Source organism: Macaca nemestrina, chromosome 7 (genome assembly GCF_043159975.1).
Source record: "Macaca nemestrina isolate mMacNem1 chromosome 7, mMacNem.hap1, whole genome shotgun sequence".
Classification (NCBI taxonomy): domain Eukaryota; kingdom Metazoa; phylum Chordata; class Mammalia; order Primates; family Cercopithecidae; genus Macaca; species Macaca nemestrina.
Window position 1 is genome coordinate 38,277,821 of NC_092131.1, and position 23,128 is coordinate 38,300,948.

Below are 23,128 nucleotides of genomic sequence, written 5' to 3' on the forward strand. Positions count from 1 at the left end.
CCCTTAACCCGCATATCATGCTCTGAACCCTACACCTTTGTCCTCCCGATGATGATTATGGCTGGGGAGAAGGGGTGACAAGGTTACCACCAGCAGGCTGCCACACATCCCTCCTCTAGCTGACTCATTAGGCCCCAGAAGGACTGGCTCCCTGCTATATTTACCACAGCACAAAAGCCCTCCACCCTCTGCTCTCTCTGAAACTGCCTGCCAGGAGGAGAGTCCCCTGTCCTAGTCTTCGAGAGAAACAATAGTATTAAATATTTTCCCACCCACACACAGAAGGCAGGTCAGGACTTACCGGAAGCAAGTCCGTCTCCAAGCAGGGTGCAAAGGATCACCAGTGGAAGGAACACTCCATGTCCCACGGAGGCCACGGCAAACACTGAGGTGCTCTTTGGTGCTATCCTGCCATGGCACATCTTTTATCCGTCCAAGTTTTTTTAAAAGGAAAAAATTTAAAATCCAGAAGAATCCTAAAGTCCGCCGGGAGCCGATTCACCTGTAACAAACAAACAAGGACATAGATAAACTGAAAACTTCAGCCATAAGTTAGTCAAAAGCAGCCACTTTGGTAAGGAAGTCATAATCACACACAAAGTTGAGAGAATTCTAGCAACTGAATCCCTGCTGCCAGGAGAGGCAAGTACAGAAGTGGCTTTTCAACTCCTCCCTGGGGAAACAAGGCCTGCAGCGTGCAGAAGCCAGGAGGTGAGCTCTGTCTCACCTGGATATCGGTCAGGCACAGCAGGGCTTTCAGAAACTGCCCAGTTCTGCCCCACTGCTTGCCTGGAGGCTCCAGCAGAGAGGCGGCTATTGACACAGAGCTGCTACACCCAAGTCAGGCTTTGCCTTTGCCACTTGGATTCAGAACAAGTTCAACTAACCAAAAGGAAAAAAGAGAGAGAGAACACGTGTCGTAAAGAGAGAATACACCGCCTAGAGAAGGAATGCAGCAGTGGGAGCTGAGGGCCCCAGCCTGCTGGCTAAACTGCCAAAGGCTGATGAGCCGGAGGATCTGACTCGACAGCCATGAATCTCAAAAATTGACTAATTAATCAAGGCTCACCCAACACACCTGTGACCACATTCTGTTGGCTGTCCCTGAAAAAGATGGGGCGGAGGGGAGGCATGGAGAATGGGCTGTAATTGCTAAATAGTCCTACCACCTACCCACTCTAGTTCAGACAAAGACTTCAAAAAAGTAGGAACCAGTGGGGGGGGGGGAGGGGAGGGAGGTAGAGAGAGAGAGAGAGAGAGAGAGAGAATGTGTGTGTGTATCAGAGGTCAAGACTTTAAAGATTATTTTCTATAAGCCTTTAGGGAGGCAACTGGGTTGACAATACATATACATTATAATACATTATGACGTGGGCCTATTATATTTCAGTTAACTTATTTAATTTCATTTGCCAATTATTTTAGTTTATAACAGGTATTCCATATAATATTACACCTCCTTTTTTAAAGTTACACACACACACACCCTTCTCCATTAATAAGGCTTTATATGCACAGATTAGGGAGTCTGCCATCTATAACCCTAATAAAGGATGCCCCGGGACTCTGCCAGGAATACTACCCAGATCTGATTTTGGGTTTTTTTTTTTTGAGACAGAGTCCTGCTCTGTTGCCCAGGCTAGAGTGCAATGGCATGATCTTGGCTCACTGCAACTTTCACCCCCCGGGTTCAAGTGATTCTCCTACCTCAGCCTCCCAAGTAGCTGGGATTACAGCTGCCCACCATCACACCCAACTAATTTTTGTATCTTTAGTAGAGATGGGGTTTCCCTATGTTGGCCAGACTGGTCTCAAACTCCTGACCTTAAGTGATCCACCATCTCGGCCTCCCAAAGTGCTGGGATTACAGGCGTGAACCACTGTACCTGGTACGAGATCTCATTTTAATCTGTGCCTGAAGCGTGACTCAGGCCTACTCTCCCCTCCTAAAGAAGGTAACTGAAAACAGCAATGTAAGTTGTCTCTGTCCAAAACAAGACTGAGAGTTGTCAAAGGTTCAGGAACAGAGCTGGCCACTGATCCTCACCCATTTCCCTCTAATAACTGTGACTATAGCAGTCTTCTGTCCCCAGCTTTCACCCAGACTCCAGTTTGAGCCTTTAAAACTATAGAACAGGGATGGTTCATGTAGAGGTCTGGGGTGGAGTCTGTGAGTGACCACCAAACAGTACACAAAACTGTGTGTGGAATGTGTGCCCATTTATGTGGCTAAGAACAGTAAAGTCAGAATGCCTGGATTCAAATCTGTTTCCTTATTATGACCTTGTGGTCAAGTTGTATAACCTCTCTTAGCCTTAGTTTCCTCATCTGTAAAATGGGGATAGTAACCATACTAACTTCGTAGGGTTGATGTAAGAATTAGGATAGACAAAGTGGCTGGCAAAGTGCTTGGTACTTTGTAAGTCCTCGGTAAACACTGGCTGCTGCTGCTGTTTTAATCATTAATAAGACCTGCACAGCAGGGGCCTTAGAGTTCCTCAAGTTTCACCATCTCATTTGATAGAAGCCAAATCAAGGTCCAAAGGAGTTAAGGGATATGCACAGAGGCCTCAGCTGGTCACTGACAGAGTTGGCAATGGGCCCTTTGGTATTGCTGTTTTAGGTGCAGCCACACCAGGTAACCCTACTGGGCAGTTGTCATCCCCTCGAGGCAATAACCAGTGGATCATCAAGAATGACACCTGCATGTGCCACATCACAGCACGTGCATAAAAAACATTTAAGCAGTGAATAAATGAGGCCACATAAGGTAATGCTTAGGTGTTCTGTGCATAAGTGGTGGTAGTCAGGAAAGACTATCTAGAGGAGATGATGCTAAGCTGAGTCCTAAAGGACGTGAGAGGGAGGGAGGGAGGGAAGAATGGAGGAAGAGGGAGGGAGGGAAGAATGGAGGGAGAGAGAGAGAGGGAGGGAGGGAGGGAGGGAGGGAGGGAGGGAGGGAGGAAGGAAGGAAGGAAGGAAGGAAGGAAGGAAGGAAGGAAGGAAGGAAGGAGAAAACAAAGAAGGAAAAGAAAAAAAAGGAAGCACCAAATACAAGTGGATGAGAGTACTATGGGAGCACATTACTACTGGCAGAGGCTGGAGGCAGGGGCTAAGCAGAGGGGTTTAAACTTTACCCTTACAAGGATTCTAAACAGGGAAATTAAAAGACGAAACTCATTTAGGAAGATCACACTGGCAGGGATTTTAAAGGATTTTGGTGGGGAGCGAGGGGGCAGGCAGGGGAAGAGCTGTGGGGCTGGCCAAATGGTAAAGAATCTTAAATTTAGTTTTTTGGTGTGTTTTTTGGTTTGTTTTTTTTAAGAGACAGGGTCTTGCTCTGTCATCCAGGCTGGAATGCAGTGTTGTGAGCACAGCTCACTTGAACTCCTGGGCTCAAAAATCCTTCTGCTTCAGCACCCCAAGTAGCTGGGTCTACCGGAGTATGCCACCACACCTACCTTTTTTTTTTTTTTTTTTTTTTTTTTTTTTTAAGAGAGAGGGTGACTCACTATGTTGCCCAGCTGGTCTCAAACTTCTGGCCTCAAGCGATACTCCTAACTCAGCCTCCCAAAGGGCTGAAACTAGAGGGATGAGCCATTCCGCCTGGCTAGCATTTTATAATCAATATAGAACCCTTCGGAGAGCAACTTGTGAATATCTATTCCAAAAAAATGCACCTATACTCTGACCTATCAGTTCTAGAATGTGTCCTAAGAAATCACATGTGCAATGACATATATGAAAGATATTCACATATTGTTTGTAAGGGCAAAAGACTGAAGCAACCTAAAAGTTCGTGAAAGGGGAGTACTTAAATAAGTTATAGTACACCCAAAATAATGGAATACCGTGCGGTGGTTTAAAAAGAACAGAGCGCTTCAACCTGTGCTAATATGGAATGACTTCTAAAATTAGTATGTGAAAAAAATAACTTGTATACATGCATGTATTCTTAAAAGACACCCCCCACCCCCACAAGCACTGAAAAACTCACCTGGAATAAAGCATAGGAAATTGGTAACTGCTGGGCACAGTGGCTCACACCTGTAATCCCAGCACTTTGGGAGGCTGAGGCAGGTGGATCACAAGGTCACGAGTTCAAAACCAGCCTGGCCAAAATGGTGAAACCCTGTCTCTACTAAATATACAAAAATTAGCCAGGTGTGGTGGTGGGCACCTATAATCCCAGCTATTCGGGAGGCTGAGGCAGGAGAATCGCTTGAATCTGGGAGGCGGAGGTTGCAGTGAGCCAGTATTGTGCCACTGCACTCCAGCCTGGGCAACAGAGTGAGACTCTGTCTCAAAAAAAAAAGAAAAAAAAAAAAGAAATTGGTAGCTAATGATTGCCTTCAGGGAGGGGAACTGAGCGGTTAACGGTGAAGGAGAAAAACATTTTTCACTGCATATATTCCCTTTTACTATCTTGAGTGTTGTACTTTGTACATGTATTATCTATTCAAAAACTAAATATAAAGTTAATGTAGCAAGGCCTTCCTATAGACCACCTGTCTCCTCTCTCAACAAACTGCCATTAAAACAAATCTCAAAAACCTAATTGCTCCCTCTCCCAGGAATACAGTCATTTTAGGGGCTCAGCACAAGGGTCATCTAGAGGAATTCTTTCCTGACACTTCACACCACACCCACCTCCAACGCAGAAATGACCCCTTCTTACTTTGCTGTGACTGTACCTTTAACAGGTTATTATATCTATCTGTTTATCTGTCTCATCACACCAGGCTGAGAGTTCCTTGAAGGCAGGGACAGTGAATTACTCAACTCGGAACCTTCAATAGCCAGCACAAGGCCAGGAATCTGACAGGCAGGTAGCAAAGGTTTGCCAAAATCGTGAATACTGTGGGGAGGAGCCAGTATGGAACTGGAGAAGACAAGATGTACATGTATGAGTTCCTGATCGGTTTTAGGTTTTTTGTTTGGTTTTGGTTTTGTTTTGCAGGAACAGCTGGCTCCTCCCTTACTGCTTAAGCAGCTACCTGAGTCAGGGAACAAATTCCACCATGAAGCCTAAGACGGGACAGGTGCAGAACAGATGGGGTGATGGAAATGGGGGCTTTGCAAAGAAAAGATAAATGGAAAGTAGTCAGTGGGGTGTTTACACGTAAGGCTAGGTCAAGGGTTACTGCTTCAGAAATAAAACAGAAGAAAGCTAACCCCTAATCTCCAAAGTATTACCCAGAATGGGAGAACCCAGCTACTGTGGAGAAAAGGCCACACTATAAATCTAATCATTTTAAGAAATGATCTGCCTTGAATATAGAATTTTAAAAAACAAGACCTGTTCTTGGATGGTGGCTTTAGTACACCAAGCAAAAAGAAAAACGTTTCACTAGGTATTCATTATCTCTAGAGAAATACTGAGACTAAAACTTTGTTTAAACAAAAACAATCCATTTCACTTCAGTATTCCTTTGGCATGTTAGTGACTACTTCTCCTAATTAAAAAAAATTACCACTGAAGGGAACCTAGAACTAAGCATCAAGGTCAAAACCAGTACTCGGCCATCCTCAAAAGGAATATCACATCTGAACTTAGAGGTGAGACAGAGGAGAGGGCCTGCAATGACTCAGTCCCACCTCTGCCACCAGGCAGGGGGCTGGTCATGAAGGCTCTCTGCCTTCTGTTTCCACATCTGAAAAAGGCTCTAAGGCCACATAATTCTTCACTGCTTCTACCCTTCTCTTGCTGTAATCCATCTCTTACCCCAGTAGCCAGCTTTCCTCTTCAAAACACAGGTGAGGAGAGTCACCCTTCCGATTTTATTTCTTGGGAACTAGTGCTGCTGCCCCAAGGGCTGGTGGTAACAGGAGGCCTCAGCTAGACTGTCAGCCCCAAAAGGGCAGCCTCTCCCACCTCTGTAAACTCAGAACATCAACAGCTGGGTGACTGTGCCCTGCTGAATGTGATATTGTGGACACACACTTCCTGTCCGTAAGTTCCTCCAATGAGGAAGAACACTGCCCTCAAGCCACAGCTCTGACCTTGAGGAAGTCACTTATTTCATCTCTGCCCATTTCCTCATTTGTAAAATGGGGCTGTTACTTGCTTTGACTACCTCCCTAGACTCTATTGAGGCTCAAAAGGAACAAAATATGAGGAAATGCTCTGTAAACTAGAAACACCTGGGGCTTATGTTTACTGTCTTAGCCAGAAGCCAAGACAGCAGAGGGCTGAGAAATGATGACACGCATGGTGGGTTTCTGGTGTTAAGGGCCTGCAACACAAGCCCAAAGTTCACATGGTTTACTTGCTTGTTGTTGCCACAGATGCTTCCAGGTTAACCCAAGAGCCTGCTAATAAGATTAAAAGTGCCCTGGAGTCACCTTCAAAAATGGCTCCGGCCTTGGGAGGCAGCGTCAGCAGCAGCTGGGGCCAGCCAGTAAACAGCCAGGGCCCGCTGTTCCCAAGGCGGCCAAGGCCCAGATCTCCTCAGTCCACGTGTCTGACTACCCTGGGGCCCACCCCTCCCAAGAATGCTATAGTCTTGCTGAAGGTGCAAGGTCATCTTACACTATTGAACTCTTCTCCTGAAGGCAAGAGGGGTCTGATTCAGTCAAGCATGGCTCCCAGGTGCTGCGTGGGTAAAGTCAGACTCCGTTTACATGTTACTTATTTATTTATTTATTTATTGAGACAGAGTCTCGCTCTGTTGCCCAGGCTGGAGTGCAGCGGGAGTGGCACAATCTTGGGTCAGTGCAGCCTTCACCTCCTGGGTTCAAGTGATTCTCCTGCCTCAGCTTCCTGAGTAGCTGGGACTACAAGTGCACACCACCACGACTGGCTAATTTTTGTATTTTTAGTAGAGACAAGGTTTTGGCATGTTGGTCAGGCCGGTCTCAAACTGCTGACCTCAAGTGATCTGCCTGCCTCAGCCTCTACATGTAATTTTTAGAACAAATTGTTTCCTAAACCATGGCTCCTCTGTCCATTAGTTAAAAGAGGGAACTGGGATGACAAAACCAACATAAATCCTTTTCTTGCCTCAGACTAATCTAGACAGGGGATAACAGTAGTAGTGGTAAGAGCCCAGAACAAGAGTTTATTCCTTTAATTAACCATGTTCACCAACCTTGATCCTGCTACATGAAGAGAAAGGACAAAGAACGGTTCCAGAAACATGAACAGAATTTAACCAGCTAATTACATTTCAGATTGTAATGATAAGAAGTCCTAACACTTTGAAGTCCAAAGTTCCCCAGAGGGGTGTGATAAGTAAGAGAAATGACTAATACAGCCAAAGCTGCCCAGGCCCTTCCTTAACCTCTCTTTCTTCCCTGCAACATCTCCCCTCTGTACCCCTACTCACCCTGAAATGGCCAGGCTACAGCATCAAAAGATATCTAAACACTTATTGGAACTTAATGCCTCCTACCCCCCAAAATTCAGTTATTTATAGATGCCTTCTGTCTTCTCCCACTGTGGATCAATGGATTCTTCCAGTCCTACTAACTTGTGTATCTTCCCCTTTCCTTTGTGCCACTAACACTTGAGTGCTTTGACAGCCACAAATTCTACTGGACTCTGACATCCTTTCAGGCCAGAATATTAACTTATCCATTTCCTTTAATCTCCAGCTCCTACTTAAAAAGGCAAACATCAAACTCCTGTTAAAATCACACCCCCTCCAAATCACAAGCATTACCCTCAGCTTTCCTCTTAAGCCACTCAGAGGTTTTTCTGAATTGCTTTGATATTCCCTGTGCCCTTGTCTTTCACCCCCAGAATTGCTCACCACATCATCTGGGCAACACGCTTTCCCCAGCTTCAGACCACAGGAACGCCAGTCGACACACTATCACCCCACCTAAGTTTTCTTTTTAACAAGTCTCTAACACCTCTCTTCTAGCACCTAACAGCAGGATGGCTGCAGCAGGGACCTGATCACAGGACAGGAGAGACAGCCTAGGTCCCAGCCACTGAAAAGTGGTTTGGCCTCGGGCAAGTCAGTGAGTCTTCCTGTCTCAGGGGTGAACCTGGATGATCCCCAAAGGACCTTTCAGTTTTAAGAAAACTGGAAAGTCTTCTAGGGCATAGGAGGGGCCCAAAAGTATTTCCTCTAAAAAGTAAGTCAACACAGGCTCTGACTGGAAGGAAGCAACATTAACTTTATCCTCATTGTTCTGACTGACAGCACATTCCCCTACATCTCCAAGACAGATCCCTAGCATCTATCTTCCTCTGCATTACAGCAAACCCAGGACAGTCCACTTTCCCTTTAGGGTTTAATCAATCCATCAGCACATTCGTATGGACTATCCGTACACAGTGTTCCTAAAATGCTTTCTAAAAATAACACACGTCTTAACAACACAACAACAAAACCCAGCCTCTGCACACACTGCAGAGCTACAGGGGCCCAGGGAGAAAGGGAGAAAAGATGTAAGAGAGAAAGGCAAGAGAGAACAAGTAAGACCAGACAGAAAAAAGGGGGAGAGGAGGCAAAATGCCTGTAAGCAGGAACCAAGCCTGTCATAAGTTCCTGACCTGAAGGTAGGAAACCCTTTCTTCAGTCCCAGCTTCAACATGACTGATGGGCCAACCTCAGACAAGCACTTGGCTTCCATGCCTCTGTTTTCTCATCAGTAAAATGAAACAGTTGAACCACGTATCTCTCAGGGAGGCCAGTATCATGGAAAAATTTTGGCAGATATTATCAGTTGGGTGGCTAGGGCAAGTTATTTTCAGTTGCCATCTGTAAACTGGATAAACGATACCCACTTCATTGGGTTGTTGTGCAGTGAAATTAAGACAAACGTGAGACACGTAGGATGATGCATAAACAGTGGGTGCTCAAATTAATGCTGGCTAAGCCCCTTCCTGTTCTAACAGGCTGTGACTGACCCCCACTAGACAACCAAAGGGCACCGTTTCAGCTGGTTTGGAAACACTGCCTGAGACTAGGCTCAAAACACAATGTTAGTTTAGACAAGAGAACAGCCAACAGGTTAAACAAGTGAGCCTCCCACATTCTTTCCCATCAAATTCTTAAAAATTCTTTAAAGCACTTAGCACTACCTCCCCTCCAAATTAAACAGCTATTGTTTGTGACTATCCTGAAATATTAGTTTCTGGGAGACTTAGGGAATATACACATACACACACTCATTACCTCATTAAATAGGTGGTATCAGCCCCATTTTACAGATAAATGGAATCCAAGGGGCCTGGAAGTCTTTCCTCCTCCTGCTTCCCTAATAGGGCTCCCTGCTCTTTCGTTTTCCAAATAAAAGGGCAAGCTTAGTTCCTATGTTAGTTTTGGAAGAATTTCTCAGTTCAGCCCAAAGGTATGGAAGGATCTTCCAAACCCTCAGCATCCCTGCCTGGACCAGGAATAGGACAGTCAATCATATCCCTCCCCAAAGGCCACTCACAGTTATTTAACTTTTGTATGCTGCATTTCCACAGGTAATAAACTCCTGCAGAGACCACCAATTCTCTGCCCCCAAAGTGCTCAACAATACTTCTCGAGTGAATGAGAAAAAAAGATAAACTCACAAGATATAATTTGTATAGAAACATACAAAATGGCAAAATAGCAGCATGTATAAAACAAGAGGGAAAAGATTATATAAATCCTGAAATTTTGGCCAGGTAGCAAAACAGATGCTTGGCAGAGGCAACTGTAACTGGTTCCTAGACCCCAGAGATATATCTCATGTGTCATCACATCTCTCTGCTTGGTTCCCATCAGGGCTGAGTGGAACAGGCTTCAATACCCAGTTGGCAAATAAAGTCCGGGAAGCCGATTTGCTAAAGCTGACTTCTTAGGGCTCTGTGTTTCCAATGACTATACTGCAATTCAGCTAATATTTACTGGCTGTCTTCTGTGCAAGGCTTGGGTGATCATAGAGATGAATTGGGGCACAGTTCTTACTCTCAAGGAATTCACAACTTACGTGAGAGGAATTATGTTTATCTATAAAACACTGTCAAATTGTTACTAGGGCCCAAAGAAGGTTTTTTAAAAAGTGCTCTGAGAACACAGAGGACACAGGAACAAAGACTTCTGATGCGAGCAGGGAGAAGTGAAAGAGAAAGCTTTGAGTTGGACCTTGAACCCATGCACACATTTAGAGCTCCCAGGACAGTGTTTTGCATGCACAGTGATACTTACAAAGAAAGATAAATAAATGGAAGAACAATTCACCAAAAGTGTGGCAGAGAGAGGAGGGAAAAAAACTGTTAATTTTGTCTGTCTAGAATCACTGAATGCTGCTGTCTGGTAACAAAAAATGTCTGTCTGTCAATATACCTTCACTCAAGGAATGTTTAGGAGATAAATTTTGGTATTCTGAGTACTTATAGCTATTCAGGAAACACCTCCTCCAGGTCAAAAATAGCAAACCCTAGAGAACTGGCTGATGCAGTTATGTTTACTTTTTACCATCTCTGTGGATCGTTTTGCAAAGGCCCCAGAGTGGGATGGTATAAACAGGTCTGTGTCACTTCCTGGTTCTCAGGCCTTCTGCTACATTCCCAGTCAGTCTGGGAAAGCTGCCTATTTAAAAATAAACTTTAAAAACTCACCAAAAACCCCAACTCTAAATCACCCTTCCCTCTATTTCATTCAATTTCACTGAAATTAAAAGGATAGTGAGAATAAGACAAAAATGACCACAGAAAGTGAGTTCTCAGGTCAAAACAAAAAACAGGTGCTCAACTGAGCTCAAGGTCAAGAGACTTGCGTTCCACTTGTATTTCTCCTTTAGCTGGAAAACTTGATCTTGAACAAGGAGGATGCTCCATCTCTCTGCATGATAGCTACTTCAGCATTCTCTTTACCTCAATGTAGTTATCCAACCTTTCAGGACCTCTATTTCCTTTCTATAAAATGGTACTAGTAATTCCTATCTCACAGGGATATTTTAAGTATTATATGGGGAAATGTATATAAAGTACATAGCATAGTGCCTGTGACTTAGTCATCAAAAATGGTAGTTACTATTATATTAATCACCATCTATCATTATTATTGTCATCATCATCTGAAAATGCAGGGCTAGACTAGACCATCTCTACTTGAAGAGTTTCTCTGGTTCTAAATCCTGATTATCCCTGATTCTTTATTTTTTTTTTTCCTGAGATGTTCTGTTGCCCAGGCTGGGGTGCAGTGGCGCAATCTCAGTTCACAGCAACCTCTGCCTCTCGGGTTCAAGTGACTCTCATGCCTCAGCCACCTGATTAGCTAGAATTACAGGTGTGCGCCACCAAGCCCAAATAATTTTTGTATTTTCAGGAGAGACAGGGTTTCACCATGTTGGCCAGGCTGGTCTCAAACTTCTGGCCTCATGAGATCTGCCTGCCTCAGCCTTCCAAAGTGCTGGGATTACAGGTGTGAGTCACAGTAGCCAGCCCAAATCCTGATTCTTTAAGTCACTTTCTCCTTTTTTCCTTTTTTTTCTTTCCCCCAGGGGGCTGGACAACAAGAAAAGGGAGATAAACTTGGCAAAATGGTTAAATACACATCATCAGCCTTTATGTTAGAAATACTAGGATACAATTAGGAAATCCATTAGTGAGTGAAATGGGGCATATTACTCCCCCCAGCAGAAGAGCCTTGCCTATTTCTTGCATTAAATCCACAGCATTGTGGCAAGTTCACCAACAATACACTCTCTGTACTCCCATGAGCACCATGGACAACCCCACCCCCACTCCACCGGCCAGCACAATTTGACTTCACCCACCTCACCTTTAACTGCATAAACAAATTTCTCAGCAGTTCCTTAGAGAGTCCTATAAGATAGTAGAGTGGCCAATCCACCCCTTTCTAATAATGACTAATCCTTCCAACAAAGTATTTATCTTTAAAAAGAGTCTTCCTGATATAATTTCAATGTGGCCAAAAATCAAATGACCTTCCCAAAAGTTAGTGTAACCAGAAGCATTCAGCTTCACCAAGGCCAAGGTATGTAATTGTAATTAAATTTCGATGAAATAAACAAACATTTTCATCCATCCATCCATCCATTCATTCAGTGCCTGTGATGTGCCAAATGCTATCGAAGATATCAAAAACTAATAGGATGGGGTGAGCGAGAACAATAAAGGATGATGCCTGAGGCTGGGCGCAGTGGCTCATGCCAGTAATCCCAGCACTTGTGGATCACGAGGTCAGGAATTCAAGACCAGCCTGGCTAACACAGTGAAACTCCACTGCTAATAGAAATACAAAAAAATTAGCCAGACATGGTGGCGGGCGCCTGTAGTCCCAGCTACTCAAGAGGCTGAGGCAGGAGAATGGTGTGGACTTGGGAGGCGGAGTTTGCAGTGAGCCAAGATCGTACCACTGCACTCCAGCCTGGGTGACAGAGCGAGACTCCACCTCACAAAAAAAAAAAAAAAAAAAAAAAAAAGATGATGCCTAAGTTTTTGGCTTATGCATAAATGGTAGAAGCTACCACAGGAGAAAAAGAATACAGGTAAATAAGCAGGTTTTGTCAGGGAACATAATGAATTTCATTCATTATTCTTTAATATATTGAGCTGGGGGTACCTGAGGGATAACTGGTAGAAAGGTCTAGCAGGCAAATTAGAAATGAATGTGAAACCCTACAGAGCACTCTGAGCTTCGGATGTAGCCCTGGAGTGATCAACCTGTAAGTGACGGTTGAAACCATGCAAAATAGATGAGCTTACCTAGGAAAGAGGGCAGGTTGAGAAGAAAGTCAAGGACAGAATCCTAGGGAGAACGCTAACTTATAATGCGCATACTGAGGAAGGAAAGCCTATGAAAGATACTCCAAAAGGTACATGGAAACCAGGGACATGTGCAACAGATGTCAAGAGAGGGACAGAGAGACTCAAGGAAAACATGAGAAGTGCCAGATGCAACAAAGGCCCAGAAAAACGAAGACTGAAAAAGGCCCACTGGATCTGGCCACTAGGAGATCACTGGTGACCTAATTAAGAACAGTTTTATCGAAGTGGTGAAGGCAGATTATATCAAATTTAACATGAATTAAAAGTGGGAGGCTGGGCACAGTGGCTCACGCTTGTAATCCCAGAACTTTGGGAGGCCAATGCGGGCAGATTACCTGAGGTCAGGAGCTCCAGACCAGCCTGGCCAACACATTTTTAGTCTCTACTAAAAATACAAAAATTAGCTGGGCGTGGTGGTCCGCACTTGTAGTCCCAGCTACTCAGGAGGCTGAGGCAGGAAAATCGCTTGAAGCAGGGAGGCAGAGGTTGCAGTGAGCTGAGATCACGCCATTGCACTCCAGCCAGGGCAACAGAGCGAGATGCTGTCTCAAAAAAAGCAGTGAGAAAGTGGACACAATAAGGGCAAAACTATTTGGGGAAGGAGGTGAAAAAGAAGGGAGAAGAAAGACTGGATGATAACTAGAGGGGGTTTGTGTCTTATAAGGTATACCTTCTCAGTTAACCCAATGATCAGAGTTAAGGCTTCCTAAACGGTACAGATAGCTCAGAGACACCCTCCACCCCTTCCATGGAAAGTCTCTCTGAACTAACACTTCCATACTCTATGTTTAGCAAAAGTTACGTAGAAGTTGGGCAGACAGCTTAAAGAGTTTCCTGCTTCCTTAGTTGTTCATCAACAACAAAGTCTCTCTACCCCACCATCCCCTCCCCTGAAATTGCTACCTCTTCCATAGGATTAATGAATGGAAAAAAATAGCCTAGTGGCAGGGCCAAAGAGGTGACCTTCCCTAATACATCTGAGGCCTTAAGTTTCTCCAAACATATGGTCCCAGTTTTTGCCATTTCCCTCCTTTCTACTCAGAAAGTAACCTGAGTTTCTTCCCTGAGTTTCAGGTTTAGGATTCCAGGGACAAGTCTTCACCTCCATCTAATGAAGCTTAGCAGCCCCAATGAGGTGCACACTCAAGCCAAACAAGATCCTGTTTTCTGGCTCCAAATGTTCTCCATCTTGTGTAACTTCCAGGAAGCCTCCTAATTTATAACCAAACCATGATTCCTCCTGTCCTCTTCATCATAAATTATCCAAACTTCCTGTAAGCTGTCAAGGTTAGACTGTGAGGTACAAACAAAAATGAGAAGTAGGAACTTGCCCACTCTTCCTTCTCTTTGATTAGCCCCATGCCCCTGCCGCCACCTATACCCACCCTTACATCACCTTCTAATTGTACAAAGTCCCTCTGCCAAGGCCTATATATTCTAGTTCTAGTCCTAGTCATACTTCCAGTTCCTTGCATGTGGGGCCCTAAGTCAGGAATCAAGAAGGAATTTGCTTAAACTAATTCGTATAAAGGAGAGTCCTTCAAATGTCCAAATAGAGATTCCAAAAGTAATCACAAATTAGTCAAAGTTCAGGCAAAGGCACCAAACAAATAACTTTATAAAATCCAGGCAAATCAGATGAGAACACATCCTGAGAAAATAATTTTTTTTTTTTTTTTTTGAGACGGAGTCTCACTCTGTCGCAAGGATGGAGTGCAGTGGCATAATCTCGGCTCACAGCAAGCTCCACCCCCCTGCTTCAAGCAATTCTCCTGCCTCAGCCTCCCGAGTAGCTGGGACTATAGGCCCCCATGCCCAGCTAATTTTTGTATTTTTAGTAAAGACAGGGTTTCACCATGCTGGCCACGATGGTCTCGATCTCTTGACCTCGTGATCCACCCACCTCAGCCTACCAAAGTGCTGGGATTACAGGTGTGAGCCACTGCGCCCGGACATAATTAATTAATTAATTAATTCAGGCAACATTCTGGAATATGGTAAAAGGGATTATGACAAACACAGAGAAGATGAAGAAGAAACATCACAAATTAATGAGGGAATTTGATATTTCCCTCCAGACAGGGTTTCTGAACTCATTCCTAACACACTTCTTTCTTAAGGAACTCAGTGACTATTCAACACATACATTGGGCACCTACAGGTACAAGATTCCTTGAGACGTACAAAGACGGGAAGGAAGCATACGCCCTTAAGAGTTTACAGTCTACTGTATATTGTGTATATATATGACACAAACACAAATAATTACAACATGAGGTACAAAGTGAAAAGTCAAGGGAGATATACAGCCAACGTGTCAAAGATAAAACAGGAAGATAAGCTGGAGTCCAGAAGAGGGAAGTGACAGAGAAAATTATAGGGTCAATCAATGTAGTCTAGTGAATAGTACATAGTCTCTGGAGTCGCACAAAAGGGAATTCAAATCCTGACTCTGCCTCTAGCTTCTCACAGGGCCTAGGTATGCTGCTTTACTGTTGTGAGCCTCTGTTTGTCACATATAAAATTGAGGTAATAGACCTATACTTCATGGTATTACAGAGTCAATGAGTCACACATTTTTGAAATTGAATATAGTATCTGGCACAGAATAAGGCCAGGTAAAATGGAGGTGACCACCCACACACAGAGACTTAATGCTCTCTTTCCTCCCCGCACAGGGCTGTCAGGGTCTGACTCATGAATAGGCAGACAGCCAAGCACCTGCTGTTTGCTCACCAATTGTGACTAGTTAGTTCAGTTGTTTGCCCAGGTTTAATGGGACTATGATCAGGAGGTACAGGAAGAAGACTCAAAGTGTATCTATGTCACGTGCATGTCTAGTTGCACAGAATCTTCTGCTAGAAGGTGCAGCATTAGAATACAGGTAAAGTTACAGATTATACCACATTCAGCAAGATACTGGCCATGTCATTCTTTTGGACATAGCAGGTGCTAAATGTTTGGCAACTTGACATGATGTGAATCTAACTGAATTACCATAAGATTTGTCTAAATGATCCATGTTTCAATAAGTGAACACAGAAGGAAAATGACATCCAAGGCTAATACCTGATTGGAGGGACAGCCGAGGAATATCTACCTCTAGTCATGATGGAATAATGGGGACTCAATTTATTCTCCTTCCCTAAACAACTGAAAAACCACATAAAATAACGGTTTTCAGACACTGGACAACAGGCAGCACAGGGCAGTAATCCTTGAGATATGTGGGAAAAAAACGCAGTGAGCCCTACTACTGCCCCACTTAACTCCCTTGAGAGTTTCCAGGCCATAGGGTAGGGCAGAGAAACCTGAAAGAGTTCAACAATCACAGTTGAAAAAAACAGAGTTGGAAATTTGGAGAGGTCCAGGTGGCTAGAATTTGCAGAGCAAATTAATTGAAAAGGAGAGAGCTGCAAAGAGCAAAACCAACAAACACCTGCAGATGGACCCCTTTGAGTTTTGGGCTAAGTACTGATGTGTGCATGCCTGTGAGGAAACTAGCAAGGGTGGGAAAACAATGGTCACAAAGAAGTGGGTGGCACAACCCCTAGAACTCACTCAGGGCCAGAAATAGTTCATGCTCTGATATGGTTTGGCTGTGTCCCCACCCAAATCTCAACTTGAATTGTATCTCTCAGAATTCCCATGTGTTGTGGGAGGGACCTGGGGGGGGCGGTAATTGAATCACGGGTGCTGGTCTTTCCCATGCTATTCTCATGATAGTGAATAATTCTCACAAGATTTGATGGGTTTATCAAGGGTTTCCACTTTTGCTTCTTCCTCATTTTCTCTTGCTGCCACCATGTAAGATGTGCCTTTCGCCTCCTGCCATGATTCTGAGGCCTCCCCAGCCATGTGGAACTATAAGTCCAATCAAACCTCTTTTTCTTCCCAGTTTTGAGTATGTCTTTATCAGCAGTGTGAAAACAGACTAATACATGCTCCCACCAGCCAAGGCAGGAAAGTCTTCTAATACACAGGGCACTGTGTATCTTCAGAAGGGTTTTGCCTCCAAGTGGGACCAGCTTAGTTATCTTAGCTATTCTGGACTCAGCCTAACAAAGCTTAAAAGTAAGCCATGAAAGGATCAAACCAATTCCAAGTAACTGAACTGTTCCTGAGAACAAAGCCCAAAAGTATTTTTAAAAATACAAATAGTTCCAGCACCCAGTAAGGTAAAACTACGACTGGCTTTCAATAAAAAATTAACAGGCATGCAAAATAAAGCCCAGAAAGATATGAGCCAAAACTAGGAGAATAATCAAACAACAGAAACAGATCAAGAAATGACAGAGATGACAGAATAGACAAGGATGTTAAATCTCTATTATAAATATACTCCATGTGTTCAAGAGAGAACAAGGCACGAGCATGATGAAGAGAGAAAAGCCGTAAGGAAGATTTGAAGTGGCTAGGCACAGTGGCTTGTGCCTGTAACCCCAGCACTTTGGGAGGCCAAGGTAGGAGGATCTCTTGATTCCAGGAGTTTGAGACTAGCCTGGGCAACAAAGGATTACCCCCTCCTCTCTACAAAAAAAAAATTTTTTTTAATTATCTGGGTGTGGTGGCATGCACCTGTAATCTCAGCTACTCAGGAGACTGAAGTGGGAGGACTGCTTGAGCCCAGGAGGTTGAGGCTGCAACGAGCTACGATAGTGGCACTGCACTCCAGCCTGGGTGGCAGAGCAAGACCCTGTCTCAAAAAAAATAAAGATTCAAATATTCAAATTGAACTTCTAGAGAGAAAAATACCAATATCTGAAATAAAAAGTACACAGGATAGGATTAACAGCAGATTAGACAATGCAGAAGAAAAAATAATAAATTTGCAAAAGAAATTATCCAAAATTATATACTGAGAAAAAAAGACTTAAAAAAATTAAAAAAAAAAAAAAAAGAAAAAGAACAGAACATCAGTGAACTGTGGGACATAACAAGCAGCCTAATAGAACAGGAGTAATGGCTGGAGAGAGGTAGCAAGGCACAGAAACAATACTGAGAAAAGAATGCCCCAAATTTTCCAAATTATATGAAAATTATACACAAACAGATACAAGAAGCTCATCAAACCCCAAGAAGAAGAAGAAACACAAAAAGAAAACACAAGGTACATCATAATTGAAATGTTAAAAAAAAAATAGTGATAAAGAAAGTCCTAAAAGTAGCCATGTGCCAGGGAAAATTAGACACATGGCAGACAGAGGAGCAAAGAATTACAGCAGATTCAGTGTCAGGAATGATGCAAGCCAGGAGGCAATGGAGGCTCTATTCCATCACTAATGCTTTTTGTGCACTGGAATAATATTTAGGAAGGCCTAGTGTTGAGGACAAGGTGCGAACTCTGTGGCCTTAAAACATTTGCAAGTACAGTATCCTCTGAAAACTGAAAATGGATAAAAACCCTTTCTAGGCCGGGCGCGGTGGCTCACACCTGAAATCCCAGCACTTTGGGAGGCCAAGGCAGGCGGATCATGAGGTCAGGAGATCGAGACCATCCTGGCTAACACAGTGAAACCCCATCTCTACTAAAAATACAAAAAATTAGCCGGGCGTGGTGGTGGCGCCTGTAGTCCCAGCTGCTCTGGAGGCTGAGGCAGGGGAATGGTGGTAACCTGGGAGGCGGAGCTTGCAGTGAGCCAAGATCGTGCCACTCACTCCAGCCTGGGCGACAGAGCCAGACTCCGTGTCAAAAAACAAAACAAAACAAAACAAAACCCTTTCTTAGGCTCACATCTAAAAAGGGCATTTACCGACGTTTTATACCTATGTCCTCAGAACATTACAGACTATAGTTCCAGTCTTATAGCAATAATCACTTAACACACTAGAAAACAGACAGGAAAAGCTATCAGAAGATTCAACCCATATCAGAATAAAATCAAAGTAGAAATAAAAAATAAGGAGTTAATCTACCAATGTCAGGCTTGAGTTTGTCTCTCTCCATTCAAGGGTAGACATTTGTTGGTTAATGTGTCTGACTGCCCTCTACAAATTCAGATAAAATTTATTTTTCACACCAGGTGCAGTGGTTCATGCCTGTAATCCCAGTGCTTTGGGAGGCTGAGGCGGAGGGATCACTCAAGGTCAGGAGTTTGAAACCACCTGGGCAACACAGCGAGACCCTGTCTCTACAATAAACAAAAAGAAAATCAGCCAGGTGTGGTGGTGTGCACCTGTAGTCCTGGCTACTCGGGAAACTGAGACAGGAGAAATCACTTAAGCCAAGGAGTTCAAGGTTACAATAAGCTATGATTGTGTCACTGCACTCCAACCCAGGTGACAGAGTGAGATCTTGTCTCCAAATATATATATTTTATATTGTGTGTGTGTGTGTATATATATATATAAAATTTTTTTTCAGAATGGAAAAATTCTCCTAAGGAGTAAGTGAAAGATAGTTACTCAGTTCTTAGCTACGCAATCCAGCCCAGGACAGCAAAATATCTTCCTCATTAAGCACCCTGGGCTTGCACCACATTCTTCTGAGTCCAGCCTGGGTCTCTACACATCCTGGAGGAGGCATTAAGGTGGGAGCTTTCCTGGGAGTCTACAGTTAATAGTTTTGTGGTTCCCCCCTCCCCCACTAAACTATAAACTAAACTGTAAATAAACTCCCAGGAAGGCTGGGACCCCACGCTTCCTTTATAATCTGAGATTAACATACACTCCAAAAAAAAAAAAAAAAAAAACCCAGTGTAGGTGCCCCAGAGGGAATCTCTTCCCCAAAATACTAGTTGCCTGAACCAGTGGTTTCTCAACTGGGAACAATTTTGTGCCACCTCCCCCATTTGGCAATGTCTAGAGGCATTTTTGATTGTCACAACTTGGGGGTAAGGTGCTACTGGTATCTAATGGGTAGAGCAAGGGATGTCAACTAAACATCCCACAATGCACAGGACAACCCCATGCAACAAAGAATCACTTGATCCAAAGTCAGGGGTGCTGCAGCTAAAAGCCCTGGCCTAAGTGAATAAACGATGGGCTGCCGAGATGTCAGCTGATCTACCTTAGTTGTTCATGTGGTGCAAAATTCCCCCAAACCACTGGAAAGCCTTTTTGTTCAATCAGCATGTCCCCAAACCAACATTCTGATTCTCTCATCTCTAACTCAGATTTATACTCCCTCAGAGAGGGGCTTGGGAATTAAGGTATCTGGTTTTTCATCCCAGCTCTGCCCCTAGCTGTGATTCTGGACATTTAACAAAAGCTTTCTGGGCCCATTTCCCCCTCAGTAAAATAGACTGGAAAAGATTAAAAGTTCTTTCAGCTCTAAACTTCTATTTTAAATGCTAGGTTTGGCCTTATCTATTTCTAATAATCCAAAGAGAAAGGGGCAAGGACCCAATCTTGTTGTGAGTATGCACACACACCCTCCGAAGGGCTGTAGCTCTTATACCTTGGAAACCAAACTGGACCAAAGGAGCTCAGAGAAGCCAGGAGCTTAGACAAGAGGGACTTGCCTATAAGGCTCTATAGACACTGGCTGAGAGGCCAGCCCAGAGCCTTGGGTTTAAAATATGCAAGTCCTGACTAGTCCCTGTCTTGCCTTCCCTAGGTCAATCTTTTAAATCAACTATTAAAAGGTGGAATAGGAGGAACAGAGCCTTACTATTCAAAGTATGGTCCATTAAGGGCAGCACTGGCAGCACCTGGGAGCTTGTTAGAAATGAGGAATTTCAGCCCTCATCCCAGATCTACTGAATCAGAATCTGCATTGTAGTAAGGTTCCCCAGGTGATTCATATGCATGTTAAAGTTTGGGAAGTCCTGGTTAGGGCATGCTGTCCTTCTAGTCCCTGCTATGTCACATCTTCATTTTGGTAAAGGTGGCTTTTAAGACTGTCCACAATTCTCATCCGCCAATCCCATCTCCTTGCAGTTTATACACACACACACACACACACACACACACTCTCTCTCTCACACTCCCCTCCCCACCCCAGTTCAGAACCTTCAAACCCACACCAAGAGTGATGGGGGTAGGTTACTTCCTTTTTGCGTCTCTCTTAGGTCCATACAAGGTCAGAAAGAGGCAAGGTTTGAAGCACAAGCTAAATTACAGTCCTTCCAAGTGAGTGATTCAGCCCATCCCTGCCATTCAAAGGCTCCCCAGGAGGAGGGATGGAAAACGGGGTGGTGAACACAAAAGTACAAACTCTGATGGAAAGAGATTCATCATTTGCATCTGAACAGAGAACAACAACGGTCCAAAGTTTCGTTTCTAACATTTTTTGTTTTTGTTTCTGTTTTTTGCTGCTGCTGTCTTATGTAACATAAAGATTCTTGGAGGCATGGGCAAAAGGGCAAAGCACACACAGAGATAACAAAAACACAGCAAGAGTTCTCCTAGCAGAGTGCTGGGGGGCAGCAGCTGGAACAAAACCAAGACCTGGATGAAGCATAGCATAACAAGAACTGGAAAAGAAGACAGGACGTGGGGAGAAGGGGGGCTGAACTCTGTCACACAGTCAGTGCACTGAAGGAGACTAGGCTGCTGCTCACCCCACACTCCCTCCCCTGCACAGGTCACTCACCCCTCTCACCCCACCCGCTGTCACAAGCAGCAGATGGCCCAGCCCCAGGCAGCTGGGCAGAGGACAGCAATCTGCACATGCTTGCCTGCTCCTCCCCCAGGGCTGGAGATGAGGAGGAGCAGGGCAAAGTCAACGCCCATCCCTGGTGGAAGCAATTCTTGCAAGCGTACCCTGGGGGTGGGGATGGCAACATCACCCAATGCTTTGCCACAATGAGACACACTTCAAAAACAACTCAGCATTATCCAAGGCTCTCCAACACCCACACACAGCTCAGAAAAAGAGAGCCTTAGGCAGGGTAAGGGTGGAGAGGGTCAGAGAACAGTTCCCAGAGTGCACTGGGGTATGCTGACCCTGGTTAGTGGGGGACATTCATTCCTTCAACATTTGCTGTGTATATACCACATCCCAGGCGCTGCACCAGTAATGAGGGATACAGTGGTGATGGCAGACAGTCTCTGCCCTCAAGAAGCTCAGATAAGGTCAGGAAGAACAAGGAAACAGACAGTAATACAGTGGGGTAAGTGCTGAGCACAGGGTGTAATGGCAGCACCAAGGAGAGGCGCCTACACAAGTATGGGGCAAGCGGTAGTCTAAGCTGATACCTGGCTTTAGGAAGGTATTAGCCGGACAGAGCAGAAAGAGGTGGGTACAGGGAGTGTGGGGCATTCCAAGGAGAAGAAACATCAAAAAGCTGGGAGGCAAAAGAGAACTGGGAACTGCAAGCTTTCTGTCCCAGCCTTTGCCAACCTTGGTCACCTACACCAGGGGCAGACTCCTGGGTTTGTCATGGAATCCTAACACATTACTGTCTAAAGGAAGTCTGGGATCATCTTATAAAGTCCAATCTACCCATTTTAGGAGGGGAAAACTGAGGCCTATCAAAGGATCATGACTTCTTCAGAGAATGGCTGAACCAGAACCCCATTCTCCTAACTCACCAAAGTTCCCTCATATATCTCGCAATCAGAATCTGACCACTGACTGAGTGCTTTTGGACACAGTGGCAGCCCCAGGACTGTTCTCCACTAGGCTAGGTCTGTTCTGAGAACCCAAGAAATGGCTCTCATCCAGGCCTCTGCCAGATTAGAGGTCCAGCAGCACTAGTCTCCAGGAGCTCCAACGAGGCAGGAACAGCTCATAAGAAAAAAAGAGTGGCTACCTGCCTCTTCTGGAAAGGAGGCAGAAAGCACACACAGCAGTACCGGGGATAGGCTCTGTGAGTGTGTGCTGGCAACAATGGGTTCCCCCTGGAAATGAAGAGTTGTTCTTAGAGCTGAAGGAAATTATCAGCCAACACAGAAACAGGAGGCGTCTGAGGTACTGCCAAACCAGGCAGGCTTAATTAAGGCTCTCCCACCCTCTTCCCCAGGAAGCCCGTCCCCACCCCTGGCTGGTCACACTACCTTAGCTGTGAGAAGCACTCATTTCAGGGAAGCTGAAGGCCTTCCTCTTGGTCTCACCTCAGGAGGTAAGCCATCAGCCAGGGTCTGAGCCACTGGAATTTCAGGGCTTAGCTGCCCTTACCGTCACCTTCATCTATGCCTTCAACAGCAACAGTACTTGCTCTATTGCGGTCCTCCAGCCTGCCGCCCACTCCAGGCAGCAGGAGTGTGTGCAGAGTGGAAGAAAGCACTCATTAGCTTTGAGTGTAACCCTCCACAGAATCTAAATAGAAGGCACAGTTATTCAACTGCTAAGGCACAATTCTTCCTCTTCTCATAGTAAAACAAAGATGCATGTCAACACCCACTAGCTGACTAGAAACTCTGCAGAAAGAGACTAAGAGGCACTGGGGTTAAACCAACTTACTAAATTCATCTCAGTCCCTGGCAATCCTCAGTTCTATGACCCTGAAGCACAGGTGT

At 44.6% G+C, this 23,128-nt stretch overlaps 1 protein-coding gene across 1 annotated transcript in view; it reads right to left on the bottom strand.

The window, feature by feature from the left end:
• The window catches only part of LOC105472903 (sushi domain containing 6), a 104,371-nt gene that overhangs the window by 56,928 nt on the left and 24,315 nt on the right, over positions 1–23,128 (bottom strand). The window contains exon 2 of the mRNA XM_011726484.3: positions 302–502. Within this exon, the coding sequence (XP_011724786.1) occupies positions 302–422 (121 nt within the window). The 5' untranslated portion in view covers positions 423–502. The remainder of the gene's footprint in view (positions 1–301; positions 503–23,128) is intronic.